At 40.7% G+C, this 18,726-nt stretch overlaps 1 protein-coding gene across 3 annotated transcripts in view; it reads right to left on the bottom strand.

Annotated features, from left to right (window-relative positions):
• Nucleotides 1–6,765: 6,765 nt before the first annotated feature.
• The window catches only part of BTF3L4 (basic transcription factor 3 like 4), a 30,495-nt gene continuing 18,534 nt past the window's right edge, over nt 6,766–18,726 (bottom strand). For 2 of the 3 annotated variants that reach the window (XM_017548777.2, XM_037745811.1), the window contains 3 exons: nt 9,142–9,343; nt 7,766–7,825; nt 6,769–7,226 (listed from right to left, as the gene is read on the bottom strand). In XM_017548777.2, the coding sequence (XP_017404266.1) occupies nt 7,180–7,226; nt 7,766–7,825; nt 9,142–9,343 (309 nt within the window). In that variant the 3' untranslated portion in view covers nt 6,769–7,179. Of the gene's footprint in view, nt 7,227–7,765; nt 7,826–9,141; nt 9,344–18,726 lie in introns of all 3 variants that reach the window. The other variant, XM_017548780.2, reaches the window with a different exon arrangement.

Below are 18,726 nucleotides of genomic sequence, written 5' to 3'. Positions count from 1 at the left end.
AGAAATTGAGGTAAGGGTGGTGGCTCATACCTATAGTTCCAGCACTTTAGGAGGCCAAGGTGGGTGGATCACGAGGTCAGGAGTTCGAGACCAGCCTGGCCAACATGGCAAAACCGTGTTCCTACTGAAAATACAAAAAAGTTAGCCAGGTGTGGTGGCACATGCCTGTAATCCCAGTTTCTCAGGAGGCTAAGGCAGGAGAATTGCTTGAACCCGGGAGGCAGAGGTTGCAGTGAGCTGAGATTGCATCGCTGCACTCCAGCCTGGGCCACAGAGTGAGACTCCATCTCAGGAGAAAAAAAAAAGAAATGCAATTGATTTTTGTGTGTTGATTTTGCATCCTGCAAACTTGGCTGAATTCAATTATTAGCTTTTTTAAGTTTTCTTTTTGAGACAGAGTTTTGTTCTTGTTGCCCAGCCTGGAGTGCAATGATGCGATCTCAACTCACTGCAACCTCCGCCTCCTGGGTTCAAGCGATTCTCCTGCCTCAGTCTCCTGAATAGCTGGGATTATAGGCACCCACCACCATGTCTGGCTAATTTTTGTACTTTTAGTAGAGATGGGGTTTCACCATGTTGGCCAGGCTGGTCTCAAGCTCCTAACCACAGGTGATCCATCCACCTTGGCCTCCCAAAGTTCTGGGATTACAGGAGTGAGCCACTGTGCCCGTCTATTAGTTTTTTTTTTTTTTTTTTTTTTATACAGAGCCTCATGATTACCCAGTGCAGTGGTGTGATCTCAGCTCACTGCAACCTCTGTACCCCAGGTTCAAGTGATTCTCATGCCTCAGCCTCCCAAGTAGCTGGGACTGCAGGTATCCACTACATCTGGCTAATTTTTTGTATTTTTGGTAGAAATGAGGTCTCACCATGTTGGCCTGAAACTTCTGACCTGAAGTGATCTGCCTGCCTCTGCCTCCCAAAGTGCTGGGATTACAGGTATGAGCCACCACACCCAGCCTCCTTTATTAGTTCTAACAGTTTTTCTGTTGAATAGTTTGATTCAGAACTATTCTGAATCACAGAATAAACACAGAAAAGGTATGGCTGCAAGGTAAATTCACTACCTTGTTCAAGTTTATATATATATATATTTTGAGATGGAGTCTCACTCTGTTGCCCAGGCTGGAGAGCAGTGGCACGATCTTGGCTTACTGCAACCCCTACCTCCTGGGTTCAAGTTTGAGACTCCATCTCAAAATAAAAAGGTGGCAAAATTTTAAGAAACACCAGTGTCAGCTGGGCACAGTGGCTCATGCCTGTAATCCCAGCACTTTGAGAGGCCAAGGTGGGTGGATCACCTAAGGTTGGCAGTTCAAGACCAGCCTGACAAACATGGAGAAACCCTATCTCTACTAAAAATACAAAATTAACCAGGTGTGGTGGCACATGCCTGTAATCTCAGCTGCTCGGGAGGCTGAGGCAGGAGAATCGCTTGAACCCAGGAGCCAGAGGTTGTGACGAGCCAAAATGGTGCCACTGCATTCCATCCTGGACAAGAAGAGCGAAACTCTGTCTCAAGAACAAAACAAAACAAAACAAAACAAAAACACCAGTGTCAAAGAGATCAACATACACAACCCAAGAATTTTTGCCCAAATGCTATGAAACATCCGGAAGTGTGCAAAATATTTCATTATTAACTTTATAAAAGTCAACTCCTGAATTCATGCAAAAATTACAAACACTACTTATTTAAAAAAGAAAATCCTAACTTAGATCCTGAACAATCCTATGACAGGTTTGACTTTCAGGTTAATACTGAGTGATATTAATTGGTGAGAATATCTGACTGGAGAGACTATGTAAACATAATTTTCACTTCGATAAATATTTGTCGAGTGGTATGGGGTGATGAGTTTAGACTCTGGGATTTGATAGCTTTTGATTAGAATCTTGGTTCCCTCACCAATTAGTTGTTTGGCCTTTTGGCAATTTCCCTAAACTATTTTTTTGTTCTTCTCTAAGATAGGGATTATAGACCCGGCACAGTGGCTCATGCCTGTAATCCCAGCACTTTGGGAGGCTGAGGTGGGCATATCACTTTGAGGTCAGGAGTTCAAGACCAGCCTGGCCAACATGGTGAAACCCCATCTCTACTAAAAATACAAACATTAGCTGGGTGTGGTGGTGGGTGCCTGTAACCCCAACTACTTGGGAGGCTGAGGCAAAAGAATGGCTTGAACCCGGGAGGTGGAGGTTGCAGTGAGCTGAGATTGTGCCACTGTACTCCAGCCTGGGTGACAGAGACTCCATCTCAAAAACAAAAACAAAAAAAAAAAACAAAAGATAAGGATTATAATATCTGCCCCACCAGATTGAGAATTAAGTAACTTTGTATTCAATAGTAAGTAGTCAAAAAACATTAGATATGATGATGTTGAATAGACTACACATCAGGCACTATGAGAAACAAAAAGAAAATCAAATAATCTTAATACTCTACTATGGCAAAAGAATAGTAGGTTGGAAGTAAATGTAAGGACGTGTTCAGATATAAAATTTAGGTAGCTGGCTCCTGTGTAGTGGGCTGGAGAGAATGAATCATAAACAAAACTATTAAGAAAGCTGTAATAATCTAGGCAAACTCTATGTTTTGCAATACAGGCTGAACTGGAGTGTTGTTCTACACAGGTTGAAATGCAGTGTAGAATTGGAGCCTTTCTGTGCCTAGAACCACGAGCTTTGGAAAATTTCCTAAGCCATAGCTTAGGAGATAATACAATCATCTTTCACCTTCACCTTAACCATTTAGGTGATTCTAAGATATCATTTGACTCTTATAGATACCATTTTACAGATAAAACTGAGGCTCAGAGAGCAAGACTATCATTTCATTATTAATGGGGGGCACTATTAACATTGTAGTCTATGAAAATGGCACCTTCTGGAACACAACAAAAATAAGTGATGGCTCCCGAAGTTGTGCACTGCAGCAGTTCTGTCAGAAAGGTTACAACATAATGGTACACAGCAGAATTGATCTCTATCTAAAAACTTGTGCCTTTCCCACTATACCATACCATCTCTTACCATGGTATCTTATTTATGGGTATGTAGGGTTAAACACTGAATTAAAACAAGAAACCAACACATCTCAGATATGGGTTTTTCGTAAGAACTTCATAGGCTTATTAGAGTGAATTTAGTGGAATCCTGTAAGCACCAGCTACTTAACAAATTAAGGTGCTTGATATATTCTTAAACCATTACTTAATTGGAAAAATAAAGGTAAAATTGATAGAAGAGCCCAGCCATTTACTTTAGACTTGTCCAAAACAGATGAGAAGCTTTACAAAAAAACCTCAAAGGACTAACAAAAATTAAGATCATACATCAATTTTTCTGTAGACATTTTTTTTTTTTAAAAGACAGGGTTTCACCATGTTGGTCAGGCTAGTCATGAACTCCCAACCTCAGGTGATCTGTCTGCCTTAGCCTCCAAAGTGCTTGGATTACCGGTGTGAGCCACCATGCCCAGCCCAAGAAAAAATTTTACTTTAAAAAAAAAAAAAATTTAAAAATCTTTATTTTAAAGATGGGGTTTCACCATGTTGGTCAGGCTGGTCTTGAACTCCCAACCTCAGGTGATCTGCCCGCCTTGGCCTCCCAGAGTGCTGAGATTACAAGCATGAGCCACCGCTTCCGGCCGACATTTCTTGAATCATCCCAAAACTTTGTCAATTTCCCCCACAAAATGCTTTTATCATTGTTATCTTAGAAGCACATATTTAACAACTAGTTCTTTAAATATATATATATATATATATATATATATATATATAATTCATATTTATGCCAAGAACACTACAATTAACAAAAGTTTCACCCAAACTCTTTTTTTTTGTTTTTGAGATGGAGTTTCACTCTTGTTACCCAGGCTGGAGTGCAATGGCGCGATCTCAGCTCACTGCAACCTCCGCCTCCTGGGTTCAGGCAATTCTCCTGCCTCAACTTCCTGAGTAGCTGGGATTACAGGCACGTGCCACCATGCCCAGCTAATTTTTTGTATTTTTAGTAGAGATGGGGTTTCACCATGTTGACCAGGATGGTCTCGATCTCTTGACCTCGTGATCCACCCGCCTTGGCCTCCCAAAGTGCTGGGATTACAGGCTTCAGCCACCGCGCCCGGCTCACCCAAACTCTCTTACCCTGTCTACCCACACTGGAGGGAGGAACATGTCTTTGTGGAGAGGATTTCTTTGAGACTCTGTGCTTTGTTCAGGAAAGGGGAAGATACAAAAATATAGAACAAAAAAGAGTATTGGCTCATTATATGCAAAAGAGGCCAGCCACTAAGAATTGTTATCAATAAGATAAAAGGGAATACTGGCCAGAGATCCTTTAGATAAGTAGCTAAAATGTGGTCAAAAGCAGAAAAGGAAGAAGCAAATACACAAACATTTTATGGGTATTAATAAAGACATCTCTGAACAAATAAAATCCCTTCCTTGAAAAATTTCAAATGAGATTCACAGAACTGCAGAAGCAGAAGAAACTTCTGACTTAGAAACATCTCATTTGGGCTGGGTGCTGTGGCTAGTGCCTGTAATCCTAGCACTTTGGGAGGCTGAGGTGGATGGATCACCTGAGGTTAGGAGTTCAAGACCAGCCTGGCCAATATGGTGAAGCCCCGCCCCAACTAAAAATATAAAAATTAGCTGGGTGTGGTGGCGGGTGCCTGTAGTCCCAGCTACTCTGGAGACTGAGACAGGAGAACTGCTTGAACCTGGGAGGCAGAGGTTGCAGTGAGCTGAGACTGCAACATTGCACTCCAGTCTGGACAACAAGAGTGAAAATCTCTCAGAAACAACAACAACAAAAACAAACAAAACATCCCATTTGACTGATGATAAATTTCAGAGTAGTTAGATGACCTGTCCAGGATTGCATAATTAATGCCAGAATCTTGATTCGGATACAAGTCTCCTAGCTTCCAAGTGTGTGTTTTCGTTCATGTGCTATACCACCCATTATTTATCTGTCCCTAACCACTTGAAGCAGTCTCCCTAACTCTCTCTGCCTCTACAATGTGTCCCCTTTGGGACAATTAGAGAAATAATTCCGGACTATGTAGACCATGTAGAGCTACTGATCTAACAATGGATGAGACATTATTTCAAACAATTACTGCACTAATATTCATTTAAAGGTGGAGAGTAGAGGAATTACATAAAAGGAAATTCTGTACACAACAAGAGAAGCACAAGAGGAAATATTCTCCTCTTTTGTATCTGTTATTTTATTACTGTTATTTTATTCTGTTAAGTCCATATATTGTATAAAACATAACAGGAAAAATGAACAAGTGTATAAAATAAATTGAGGTGTTTGGATGAAAAAAATACAAGAGCTTTGCCTTCATGTCTATAGATCTCTTAATATATTGTTGGTTTTGCACGTTAGATATCAAATAAAGATATCTAGCTTGACACAAAAGTTGGTAGCTGCAAGGTGAAGCTGTATTAGTGTGATGATGGGCCAGGAAATGATGTATTTTCTAAATTTTATCCTTAAATATTGGTTATAACAAATGCTGGTATAGCAAAACACAAGCTTTTATTAGACAGCAAAGGGAAACTTGAGTGAATGAATGCAACTTACCTCCAAGTCCTCTTAAAGGAGGTAAAAAAAAAAATAAATAAATACCGTGTTTTACCAGTGCTCCCCCCAAAGCATTATTCTAAGCATGCAGGAGGGTATAGTAAGCAGCTACAATAAGATCCAACCCAGAGGTAGGTTCAAGGCCAAGAGTAGGAGAGTGGCTGAGGAAATCCTCCTCGGGCCAGTACCATTTCATAGAATGCCCATTTGTGCTGGGGGATGAGTCTATGGCCTATTTTCTTCTCATTCAAAAGGACATTCCCAATTTTGACCTTGCTGAAAAAGAGGCATTGTTGTAGCTGCTATTAAGAACAGCTAGGATATAGGATAAGGCTGGGATAAAATTATTTAGCAAGCACATGCTAGCTATTCTAGTTTGAAATCTACCAAACTGTAGGCCGGGTGCGGTGGCTGACACCTGTAATCCCAGCACTTTGGGAGGCCGAGGCAGGTGGATTACCTGAGGTCAGGAGTTCAAGAACAGCCTGACCAACATGGAGAAACACTAAAAATACAAAAATTAGCCAGGTGTGGTGGCACATGCCTGTAATCACAGCTACTCAGGAGGCTGAGGCAGGAGAATTGCTTGAACCCAGGAGGTGAAGGTTGCAGTGAACTGAGATTGCGCCATTGCACTCCAGCCTGGGCAACAAGAAAAAAGAAAAGAAAAGAAATCTACCAAACTGTAAAATCAGGGAGAAATAAAATGTTAAAGATGAAGCTGTTGTTCCTCAAGATGAGGGAACAAAATTTTACAAAAGGAGTGATTAGGCATTTGCTTAACTCTATATGGAGAACATCCTTCTCAAGCTAGGTGGAAGATGAGGAAGAATATTACCAAGGGCTGAACAGGCCATTTGGAGACCAAAAGGAGAGGGAAAAAAGGCATTCAGGAAGCAAGCTAGTAAAAGAAGTTATTCTAGGCCTGACTAGGTAAGTGAATCTAAGTCAACCATACCAAAGATATGTTACCCATTACTTCAGCATGAAGCCAGTGGCAAAATACCTCAAGACATTTTAATCCCAGAGAAGTGTATGAAAAATATGATAGTTAATCAAGCAAATTAAAATCAAACCACTAATGGTAAAAATCTCTTCAGATCTGAAATCCAAGATACTCATTTTCCATTAATTCTGTGTCTTATGGGAGAAAAAGAAAAGTAACAAATGTAAAGATTTTTTTTATTTCTGCTGGGGAGGGAGTAGGATAAATAGTACTGTTTTCCAATTTGCTCTCCACTGTGTACACACATACCCACACACATACATAAACATACATACACCAAAAATACCCCAAACAAACAAACAAAAAAAACAGGAATCAAAAACCAAAACACCCTCAAACTGCACCAATACTTCATATTTTGACCAAAAAAAAATATCCTGGGAGGAAGTGCAAAATGCAAAATCAAATGACCAAAAATTGCTGAACAAACAGCATTATTAATATACAAAATATTTATATTACTGAACTAGTAACTAGTAACAGGTGATGTTCTCCGTGTCTGTGAAACTTTGGAACAACATAGCTGATTTGTTAAATCTAGTCCATGCCAGCTTCCAAAGACCAAAATTTTAGTTAGCTTCATTCTTTGATGCCTCATCAAAATTTTCTACAAGATCTGAAAAAGAAAAAAACATATGAATCAAACAATACAAAAAAGGAAAAAGGTAAATGGAACTCCTAACTTCTAACCCCAATAAAAATAAAATTAGTACAACTAGAATCAGCCTGAAAACATAAGGAGGCAGAAATGAACTGGTGGCATTTTACTAATAATGATCTAATTATCTGCTTAGAACAGTAATCCTAAGGAAATGTTCATCTTTTTTTTGTCTATGCAAACTGCTGAGGTGAATAGCATTTTCATATGTCAATTATACTTCACACAGAAATGTTATAACAATAGCTATGCAAATTTATAATCACAGTGATTTCAATTTAATAAATCCAGGCAGCAGAGTTTTGTGTGACAATTTCTGATTTTAAGTTCTAAGGTGGGGGCTTTCATTCTTTTTCATTAGATCCTATCCATTTTATTGTGAATCAATTTAAATTCATGAGCTTACAATCAACACAAACCTAAAAGTCATCTATGCAGTGACTAAAAGGAGATAAACAGGATGCTTAAAATCTTAAGTCTGAGGAAATGCCACTTACCTGGAACATCATCATCCTCCTCATCAATGTCTTCTGGTTTTGGTGCTTTACTGTCTAAGACTACAAAAAGTTTATTTTAATATTAGTCATTGAGAATAAAGATCTTAAAGAACACTTACAATGTTTACCCCTTTTTTCCTGTATAAATCACATACAGTTGCTCAGAAAAAGCTAAATATTGTCCATCTAAAATGCCATTCATATTTTTTTGCTTGAGTAACACTAGAAATCAAACTTTAATTTAGATATATACTGATACAGCTGGCAATTTTAATGTGTGGTGAACACAAAATTTATTTTATTTATTTATTTAAGTTTTTGAGACAGGGTCTCACTCTGTTGCCCAGGCTGGAGTGTAGTGGTGCGATCTCGGCTCATTCTAGCCTCCGCTCCCAGGTTCAAGCAATTCTCCTGCCTCAGCCTCCCAAGTAGCTGAGACTATAGGTGTGCACCACCACACCCAGCTAATTTTTGTATTTTTAGTAGAGATGGGGTTTCACCATGTCGGCCAGGCTGGTTTCAAACTCCTGACCTCAAGTGATCTTCCTGCCTCAGCCTCCTGAGTGTTTAATACTACAGGCGTGCGCCACCACACCTGGCTAATTTTTGTATTTTTAGTACAGACAGAGTCTCACCATGTTGTCCAGGCTGGTCTTGAGCTCCTGGCCTCAAGCAATCCTCCATTCTCAGCATCACAGAGTGCTGAGATTGCAGGAGTGACCCACTGCGACCAGCCACACAACAGTATTTTCTGATTGTCATTAATTAGCAGTGAGTATCAAATTAACTATTTAAAATTATGGGCCAGGCATGGTGGCTCATGCCTGAAATCCTAGCACTTTGGGAGGCCAGGAAAGGTGGATCACTTGAGGCCAGGAGTTCAAGACCAGCCTGGCCAACATGGCGAAACTCTGTCTCTATGAAAAATACAAAAATTAACTGGGTGTGGTGGTGTGCACCTGTAGTCCCTGCTACTTGTGAGGCTGAGGCACAAAAATTGCTTGAACCCAGGAGGCGGAGGTTGCAGCGAGCTGAGATCGCACCACTGCACTTCAGCCTATAAGATAGAGTGAGACTCTGTCTCAAAAATAAGTAAAATAAAATAAAATTATGGCCTACAGATCCTGGCACTATCCTTTTGGGTAATTATCTCTCAACTTACTATATTACTACCAAAATGTTTTTGAATATTCTATGTGTCACACTACATAATCATTGAAGACACAAACTCAAAATTTTATGAAGCACAGAAATAACTTTATAGAAAGTAAATAATTACATACAGGCAAATCCAATTTAAGATGGGACATCTTTTAAATGATTAGGTTCTTTAAGTAAGGTGGGGAGAGAAAGATTTACTAAATTGAAATACCTACCTTGCCGTGGGAACTGTTCAGCTAACTTCCTAAGGCTTGTTAAGCTGTCAGCACCAAGCTGACTTAATATTCCAGGAAGCATTTCTGTGATTGGTTTGGCTTCTGCATGACCAGTAATTGCAAAGGTGTTAGCAGAAAGGGAAGCTTGGACTTTGGGATTGTTGAAATGAATAACTGTCCCATCATCTTTAATCATGTTCACCTGTATGATCACAGAAGAAAAATATACTTCACATGATAGGTACTACTAAAACAATATATTTTTAAAAAGCAATTCAGCCAATTATGGCTTTTTATTTGGTAATTATATAACCTCAAGGTAGTAATTGGCAAAGCAGTGGACATTCATGGAAAAAGATCATAGTAATAAAGTAAAATGATGGTACAAATTACTAGGATGGTCAAGAAATATTCATTTCATTACAGAATCTAGATTTTAAATTCAAAGACTTCCAAGAGAAAGCAGCACATGCCCACGTTTTTTTAAAAAAATGGAAATATCAGCCACAAACCAGCTTCTTAATGAAATTACTGATTATCTTACTCAATTTATACTGTCAAACAAAATCAGTATAATTTCCACTTGGTAAGGCAGCATCTTACTTAGGGGACTGGTTATTAAGGGGAAATAGTACATGGTATAAATAACCACTGAAAATCCATAAAGAACACTCAGAAATTTAACCAGGTGTTTCATTCCTTCAAGCACTTAGTAAATTTATAAAAATTTCAACTTGTTCTCATCATGTCATTCTTTGTAGGAGATTTTATTAGTTTCTTTAATTCTTAAGGTTAGCTCCTTAACAATCTTTAATAACCCCTGTAGGCCAGGTGTGGTGGCTCACCCCTGTAATCCCAGCACTTTGGGAGGCCGAGGCAGGTGGATCACGAGGTCAGGAGTTCAAGACCAGACTGGCCAACATGGTCAAACCCTGTCTCTCTCTTTTTTTTTTTTTTTTTTTTGAGACGGAGTTTCGCTCTTGTTACCCAGGCTGGAGTGCAATAGCGCGATCTCGGCCTACTGCAACCTCTGCCTCCTGGTTCAGGCAATTCTCCTGCCTCAGCTTCCTGAGTAGCTGGGATTACAGGCACGTGCCACCATGCCCAGCTGATTTTTTGTATTTTTAGTAGAGACGGGGTTTCACCATGTTGATCAGGATGGTCTTGATCTCTTGACCTTGTGATCCACCCGCCTCGGCCTCCCAAAGTGCTGGGATTACAGGCGTGAGCCACCACGCCCGGCAAAAACCCTGTCTCTATAAAAAATTTTAAAAAATAAAAAATAACGTCTGTAAAGGTCAAAAAAAAAACTCTCCCACCCACTTGCCTAGTGACCTGAATATGCTTTATCAACAACTAGGAAACCTTTAAAAATCATCCTCACATTCTTTCTATAACTTTCACCAGTATGAACTGTTTCAGATGTGATTTCATCCACTGTCCAGGACTTACTGAAATGGAAAGTTTAACATGTGTTATTTAAATTGTTATTTTTTTTCTCTCACTCATGTACTTTTTTTTTTTTTGGTAGAGTTGAATTTGCATAAGCTAAATGTGTAAATAATGTGATTCCACTATGTAGCTGATTCCCTGGGTAAGTTACCTTGGGGGTAACATGCTTACTATATAAAAAGGTTTGGAAGAGTTAACTCTTGGCTACTTTAGAAGCATTTCATGATCCATCCAAAATCTGCCCTGTCACAATCAAGCAGAGATGCTGAGTGTTCTCCATGGTCAGTGGGAAGTGGGCTTTTCTTCCTCAGAGGTGATCACCACTACTGACAGCACCAGAAAGGAAGGGGAAGAAAGGGGCTTCTAAATTTCAGGCAAGACCTGGAACACAGAGAAAATAAAGACAAATCCCTGGAAAACTGTAACTAAGCCCCACAAATAATTTCCCCATGTTTTTCTGACAAAAATCACTATTTAAACTCTATACCCTTCCCTCTCTCACTATTATAGTTAGGGTTCTATCAATTATATAACATACAAAAAGCATTCAACCAGCTGTTCTTTTTTTTTTTTTTTTTTGGTCTAAGCACTGTGAGTTAACTTATATTAACTTTAGAAAAGATAAATTATATAGTTTTGAAGATAATTACAGTTTTGGTAGAAAAGTTAAATGTTAAAAGTGGGTGAAACCTGAGCTTGAGAAGGATGACAGTGGATGTGAAATGGGATGTTGCTCTGGATTTAGCCTAGAATCACATAATTTTAGAATGGGAAAATAATAAATATAAGATACGGTAGGATTGTATTTTCCAAATCAAGACCAAATCACATGGTTTAAAAAATGATTTCATACTGGGTGCAGTGGCTCACACTTGTAATCCTAGCACTTTGGGAGGCCAAGGCAGGGGCAGATCATGAGTTTGAAATCAGCCTTGCCAAGAGGGTGAAACCCCGTCACTACTAAAAATACAAAAATTACCCAGGCCTGGTGGCGAGTCCCTGTAATCCCAGCTACTTGGAGGCTGAGGCAGGAGTGGTTTGAATCCAGGAGTTGGAGGTTACAGTGAGCCATGATCATGCCACTGCACTTCAGCCTGGCAACAGAGCGAGACTCTGTCTCAAAAAAACAACCAACCAACAACAAAAAAAATGGCTGGGCACGTTGGCTCATGCCTGTAATCCCAATACTTTGAGGGGCAGATTGCCTAAGGTTGGGAGTTTGAGACCCGCCTGGCCAGCATGATGAAACCCTGTCTTTAGTAAAAATGAAAAAAATTAGCTAGGTGTGGTGGCAGGTGCCTGTCATCCCAGCTATTCAGGAGGCTGAGGCAGGAGAATCGCTTGAACTCAGGAGGCGGAGGTTGCAGTGAGCCAAGATTGTACCATTGCACTTTAGCCTGGGCAAAAAAAAAAAAAAAGGTGGGGGGGGATTTCTAAAATACCTCAAAGGTGCAGAGAGTCATAAATATTGGAATGTGAGACATTTTTTATTTACAGACATTAAAGTCACAAGAAATTTGAAATCAATATTGTTCAAAAAATTCAGGCTATGCATTTGTTGAACTTAGAAGTTTTCCAGTTCAAATCCCTTACGTTAAAGAAATAAACACTGAAGACAAAGCTCTTGGTTAGTAACATACTCAAGGACAAATAGCCTGTTAAGTGCAAACTGAGGACTTTAACCTGGGTTTTCCAACTTGTTCTTTAGTTTCCTTCCTACTAAATCATTGTCATATGTAAAACACTTATTTGCCTATAAAAATTCAATTTGGCTGGGCACAGTGGCTCATGCCTGTAATCCCAGCACTTTGGGAGGCCAAGGTGGGTGTATCACGAGGTCAGAAGTTCGAGACCAGCCTAACCAACATGGTGAAATCCCATCTCTCCAAAAATACAAAAATTAGCTGGGTGTGGTGGCACACACGTGTAGTGCCAGCTACTTGGTAGGCTGAGGCAGAACTGCTTGAACCCGGGAGGCAGAGGTTGCTGTGAGCCGAGATTGCACCATTGCATTCCAGCCTGGGCAATGAAGCAAGACTCCATCTCAAAAAAAAAAAAAAAAAAAATTCAATTCCATGGCCTCACGAGAGCTTGCCACAGGAATTATTTATCTCAGGATATAGGCCAACTCAAGAACACAAAAGAAAAACAGTACAGTTATATAGATAAGATGTATCTTATTGGCTACAAAGTAAGAGGCTAACATGGAGCCAAAATCGACAAACACATGGAGTTTTTCATTCTGTTCAAGTTTTTCTTCTATAGGCTAAATGTTGTTATATTTTACACCCTGATATAGGTCTTTATAGTTTGAAATATGCTTGAGTTTACTGTGAGAAACAAGATGAATTCCATCTCAGATTGTGAAACATAAATTTATTCATGGCTGTTTTAAATGGAGTGCTCTAAAACATGCAGCTTCAGGAACAGAAAGGTCTAGAAAGGGATGGAGAGTTTTATTAATTTTAGAATACAGAGAAGGAAATACTAAAAAGTAAAACATCTAGAATATTTTATTTCTTTTTTTGAGACACAGTCTCGCTCCATTGCCCAGGCTGGAGTGCAGTGGCGCTATCTCAGTTCACTGCAACCTCCTCCTCCTGGATTCAAGCAATTCTCCTGCCTCAGCCTCCCAAGTAGCTGGGATTACAGGTGTGCACCACCATGCCTGGCTAATTCAGAATATTTTATTTCTATCTAACATTCCTTCTTTCTGAGAAAATAACGTGGTTCATATAAGGCTTCTGGGCACAAGCTATTAGAAACTATGAAATGATGAATTGTTTGGCTGAACAAGATCAGTTAGACACCTCCCTGCCATTTTGGGCAAAGGAAGGGATGAGGAACTTGTTAAAGTCAAAAAGCAAATTATATGCATTTCATATCGAGACTTCTTTCTTTCAGTGATTTTATACTGTGTGGTTAAGTAAGCCATATATGTACAATATAAGAACAAGGAGCAGCCAAGTAAAAAGGACTATTAAACTAGCAACTATACCAGCACTGAGATCTCTTTTTCAACCAGACATCCCCTTTATGTCAAAATTTGTTTGTTTTTTTCTACTTGAGGATAACTGAAGGTAAAGGATGCTACTTGAGCTACAGAGAAAGAGGCATTTTGAGACCCCAGCCCAAACCACAGAATGCCCTTGCTCTCATTTTTTGCTCTAATAATACTGATGTGTCTAGCAGTCAGCAGTAAACTTTGTCCTCTCATGCCTAGTGTATTTACATACGCTGTTTTAACTGTTTAGAAGAACTATTTCCTACTTCTCCATCTTGCACATTCCCATTTATCCAAGACTCAGGTCAGATGCTTCTTTCTCTGTGAAAACTTAAGGTGATTTATGCACTTACTGCTATTATATAGAATTGTCCTGTATAATTGCATTTGTAAATCTTTGACCTTACTAGAAGGTGAATTTCTTGAGATCAGAAACCATGCCTTATTAGACATTGCATTTCCCCCAATATCTAGCACACAATAATCACTCAAATCTGCTGAATGAACGGATACCTCCTACACAATTCATTCTAAAATCATGGTCGGGCATGGTGGCTCATGTATGTAATCCCAGCACTTAGGGAAACTGAGGCAGGAGGATCACTTGAGCCCAGGAGTTCAAGATGCCTGGACAACACAGTGAGAACCCCATCACTACCCAACCCCCACGCCAAAAAAATAGCAAGCCAGGTGTGATGGTACACGCCTGTAGTCCTAGCTACTCAGGAGACTGAGGTGGGAGGATCTCTTGAGCCTGGGAAATAGAGACTGTGATAACACATCACTGCCTTCCAACCTGGGTGACAGAGTGAGACCCTGTCTCAAAAAAGGAAAAAAAAAAGATGTTGTCAGACTGCAGCTCCCCAAATGTTAGATGATGGGTCACATTAAGGATTAAATGTAGCATAGGCAGTGCCTCCAATGAAGATGCCCAGAACCTCCTGGGCTGTACCTTTAGCCTGACTTTTCCCATAGTTTTGACCTTTCAGAATTAGCTCAACCTACCCTCCAGATTTAGGGGCATTTTAAGTCACTCTTGGCAACTGCGGGGTAGCACTTTTATGAGCTATCAAACACCCTAACAACCCCTACCTTTGCTGGCCTCTGCATAGGGTATGTATGTTAGTTATAGTAGTCTCCTACCTGGTAAATTTGATGCTCACTTTGTTCCTACACAGCAGTAAATTTTTGTGGCTAGAGGTGGCTCACAAAGTTATATTTGACTCCACAGCTCTCGCTAATAACTCCCTTCTCAGTTCATGGAGACTTGAATTCTTCTTTGTGATTTTTTTTGTATCTAACTGAGAATGATAAGTGAGAATTAGCAGTTGTCTCTTTTTCTCTTTTTGAGACGGAGTCTCACTCTGTCACCCAGGTTGGAGTGCAGTGGTGCAATCTCAGTTCACTGCAACCTCCACTTCCCAGGTTCAAGTGATTCTGCTCATCCTCCAAAGTAGCTGGGATCACAGGCATGAGACATCACGCTCACCTAATTTTTCTATTTTTTGTAGAGTTGTGGTTTTGCCATGTTGGCCAGACTATTCTCAAACTACTGACCTCAGATGATCCTCCTGCCTTAGCCTCCCATAGTGCTGGGATTACAGGCGGGAGCCACCACGCCCGGCCAGCAGTTGTCTTAAAATGAAGTTTCATTGCTATTCTTTCCTACATGTAATGGCAGTTAAATATTTACCAGGAAATTCATCTTTTACTGACTTCTTCCTATATTTTTTAAGACAGGGTCTCATTCTGTCTCCCAGGCTAGAGTGCAGCGACTTAATAATAGCTCACTGCAGGGCTGGGCGTGATAGCTCACGTGTGTAATCCCAGCACTTTGGGAGGCTGAGGCGGGTGGATCACCTGAAGTCAGGAGTTCAAGACAAGCATGGCCAACATGGTGAAACCCTGTCTGTACTAAAAATATAAAATTAGCCATGTGTGGTAGCACATGCCTGTAATCCCAGCTACTCGGGAGGCTGAGGCAGGAGAACTGCTTGAACCTGGGAGGCAGAGGTTGCAGTGAGCAGAGATTGTGCCATTGCACTCTAGCCTGGACAATAAGAGCGAAACTCTGTCTCAAAAAATAAAATAAAATAAATAATAGCTCACTGCAGCCTCAAACTCCTGGGCTCAAGGAATCCTTCTACCTCAGCCTCCTAAGTAGCTGGGACTACACATATGTGCCACCATGCCTGGCTACTTTTTTGTTTTCTTTAGAGACAGGTTCTCAGGATTTTGCCCACACTGGTCTTGAACTCCTGGCCTTAACTGATCCTCCTGCCTTGGCCTCCCGAAGTGCTGAGATTACAAGCACAAGCCACCACACCCAGCCTCTTTTATAACTTAATATGGTGAAATAACAAACAGATTTCTTAAGAGTAAGGCACATAAGTGTCTGGGGTATTGTAAAGCTGAAGAATGTGAGACTTCGGGGATTACGGGCTTTGCACAAACTCTTATAAGTCAGTATCCTTCACATTCAATTCTAGCTCAGCACCTGCTTATTTCTAATGGTTATTATTAAGCTAAAGCTTACAACTATCATTAGTCTATAACATGCTGGGATTACTTTCTCTTAGTCTCTGCTGACAAGTCTGACAAGACAGGAATTCATTCTCTCTCTCTCTTTTTTAAGACAGAGTCTCACTCTGTTGCCCAAACTAGAGTGCAGTGGTGTGTTCTCGGCTCACTGCAACTTCTGCCTCCTGGATTCAAGCAATTCTCCTGCCTCAGCCTCCAGAGTAGCTGGGATTACAGGCACATGCCTTCAGAGCAGGCTAATATTTTATATTTTTAGTAGAGATGGGGTCTGACCATGTTGGCCAGGCTGGTCTCAAACTCCTGACCTCAAGTGATCCGCCCACCTTGGGCTCCAAAAGTGCTGGGATTACAGGTGTAAACTACTATGCCCAGCCAGGAATTCTCTTTATGCTGTAGCTAGTGTGAACTCTATATTCTTTCTGAAAAGCAAGTTGACAATATGCATGAAGAGTTCTAAAAATGTTCATTGCTCTTTCAGCCAGTAACTACACTTTCAAGAATCTACTGAGGCTGGGCACTGTGGCTGATGCCTGTAATCCCTGCACTTTGGGAGGCCAAGGCGGGTAGACCACCTGAGGTCAGAAGCTCGAGACCAGCCTGGCCAACATGATGAAACACTGTCTCTACTAAAAATACAAAAAATTAGCTCGGTGTGGTGGCATGTGACTATAATCCCAGCCACTCAGGAGGCTGAAGTGAGAGAATTGCTTAAACCTGGGAGGCGGAGGGAAGTTGCAGTGTGAGCTGAGAGTGCACCACTGTACTCTAGCCTGGGCAACAAGAGCAAAACTCCATCTCAAAAAAAAAAAGAATCTATTGAAGGAAATCAGAGACATGATAGATAGATAGATAGATAGATATATTTCTTGAGACATAATCTTACTCTGTCACCCAGGCTGCGTGTTCAAACATGCTACCATGACAGGCTAATTTTTGTATTTTTTTGTAGAGACAGGTTTCCATCATATTGGCCAGATTGGTCTGGGACTACTGACCCCGTGATCCGCCTGCCTTGGCTTCCCAAAATGCTGGGACTACAGGTGTGAGCCACTGTGCCCAGCCCAGAGAGATATATTTATGTATAGAAAAATTCAACACGATTCTTTTGTTATCAAAACATTATAATGAATAAATAATAAAGAAGTGTTAAATTATGGTACAGTATATCCATATACTAGAATGTATGTAGATACCTACACATGATTATAAGGAGTTTAATGACATAAAACAATTTTTATAATATGCTATTTCAAAAAATGATAATTGGACGGGTGTGGTGGTGGCTCATGCCTATAATCCTAGCACTTTGAGAGGCAGAGGTGGGAGGATTGCTTGAGGCCAAGAGTTCAAGACCAGCCTGGGCAATGTAGGGAGACCTCATTTCTACAAATAATTTAAAAAAGTAGACAGGCATGGTGATGGAGTCACTCAACCTGGGTGACGGAGTACGACCCTGTTTCAAAATAAAAACTTAAAAATTAAAAAAATAAAAATGATTCTTTTAAAACAAAAAGAAGCCAGGTGCAGTGGCTCACGCCTTTAATCTCAGCATTTTTGGAAGCTGAGGCGAGACCAAACCTGGCCAACTTGGTGAAACCTCGTCTCTACCAAAAATACAAAAATTAGCTAAGTGTGGTGGCACGCACCTGTAATCCCAGCTACTACTTGTGAGGGTGAGACATGAGAATCGCTTGAACCCAGGAAGCGGTGGTTGCAGTGAGCCAAGACTGTGACACTGCACTCCAGCCTGGGCATAGGGTGTGACTCTTTCTCAAAAAACAAAACAAACAAACAAAACAAGGTCTTGCTCTGTCACCCAGCCTGGAAGTGCAGTGGTGAGATCATAGCTCACTGCAGACTAGAACTCCTAGACTCAAAGGATCCTCCTACCCCAGCCTCCTGAGTAGCTGGACCATAGGCTGCACCATCATGTCCAGTCAATTAATTTTTTTTTTTTTTTTGAGACAGTGTCTCACTTTGTTGCCCAGGCTGGAGTGTTGTGGCATAATCTCAGCTCACTGCAACCTTGGCCTTCAGGGTTCAAGCAATTCTCTGCTTCAGCCTCCTGAGTAGCTGGGATTACAGGCGCCTGCCACTATGCCCGGCTAATTTTTGTATTTTTAGTAGAGATGGGGTTTCACCATCTTGGCCAGGCTGGTCTCGAACTCCTGACCTCATGATCTACCTGCCTCTACCTCTCAAAGTGCTGGGATTACAGGTGTGAGCCTCTGCGTGTGCATGTGTGCATGCATGCGCGCGCGCGCACACGCGCGCGCACACACACACACACACACACACAAAGTGCACATAAAGATGGGAAAGATTAAATACAAGGGAAAGATTAAATACAAGACTAATAGTAGTTTTCTCTGGGTGGTAAGATTATGTTTGATTTTCCCCTACATTCCTGATTTTCTAAAATGGCAATATCTATGTTATCTATATAGATATACATTTTTTTGAGATGGAGTTTCACTCTTGTTGCTCAGGCTGGAATGCAATGGCATGATCTCGGCTCACTGCAACCTCCACATCCTGGGTTCAAGTGATTCTTCTGCCTCAGCTTCCTGAGTAGCTGGGATTACAGG

The sequence above is a fragment of the Cebus imitator genome, unplaced genomic scaffold (assembly GCF_001604975.1).
Source record: "Cebus imitator isolate Cc_AM_T3 unplaced genomic scaffold, Cebus_imitator-1.0 Scaffold214, whole genome shotgun sequence".
NCBI lineage: Eukaryota > Metazoa > Chordata > Mammalia > Primates > Cebidae > Cebus > Cebus imitator.
The sequence above is the reverse complement of the archived record's forward strand: the minus strand, read 5'-3'. Positions and strand labels throughout refer to the sequence as shown.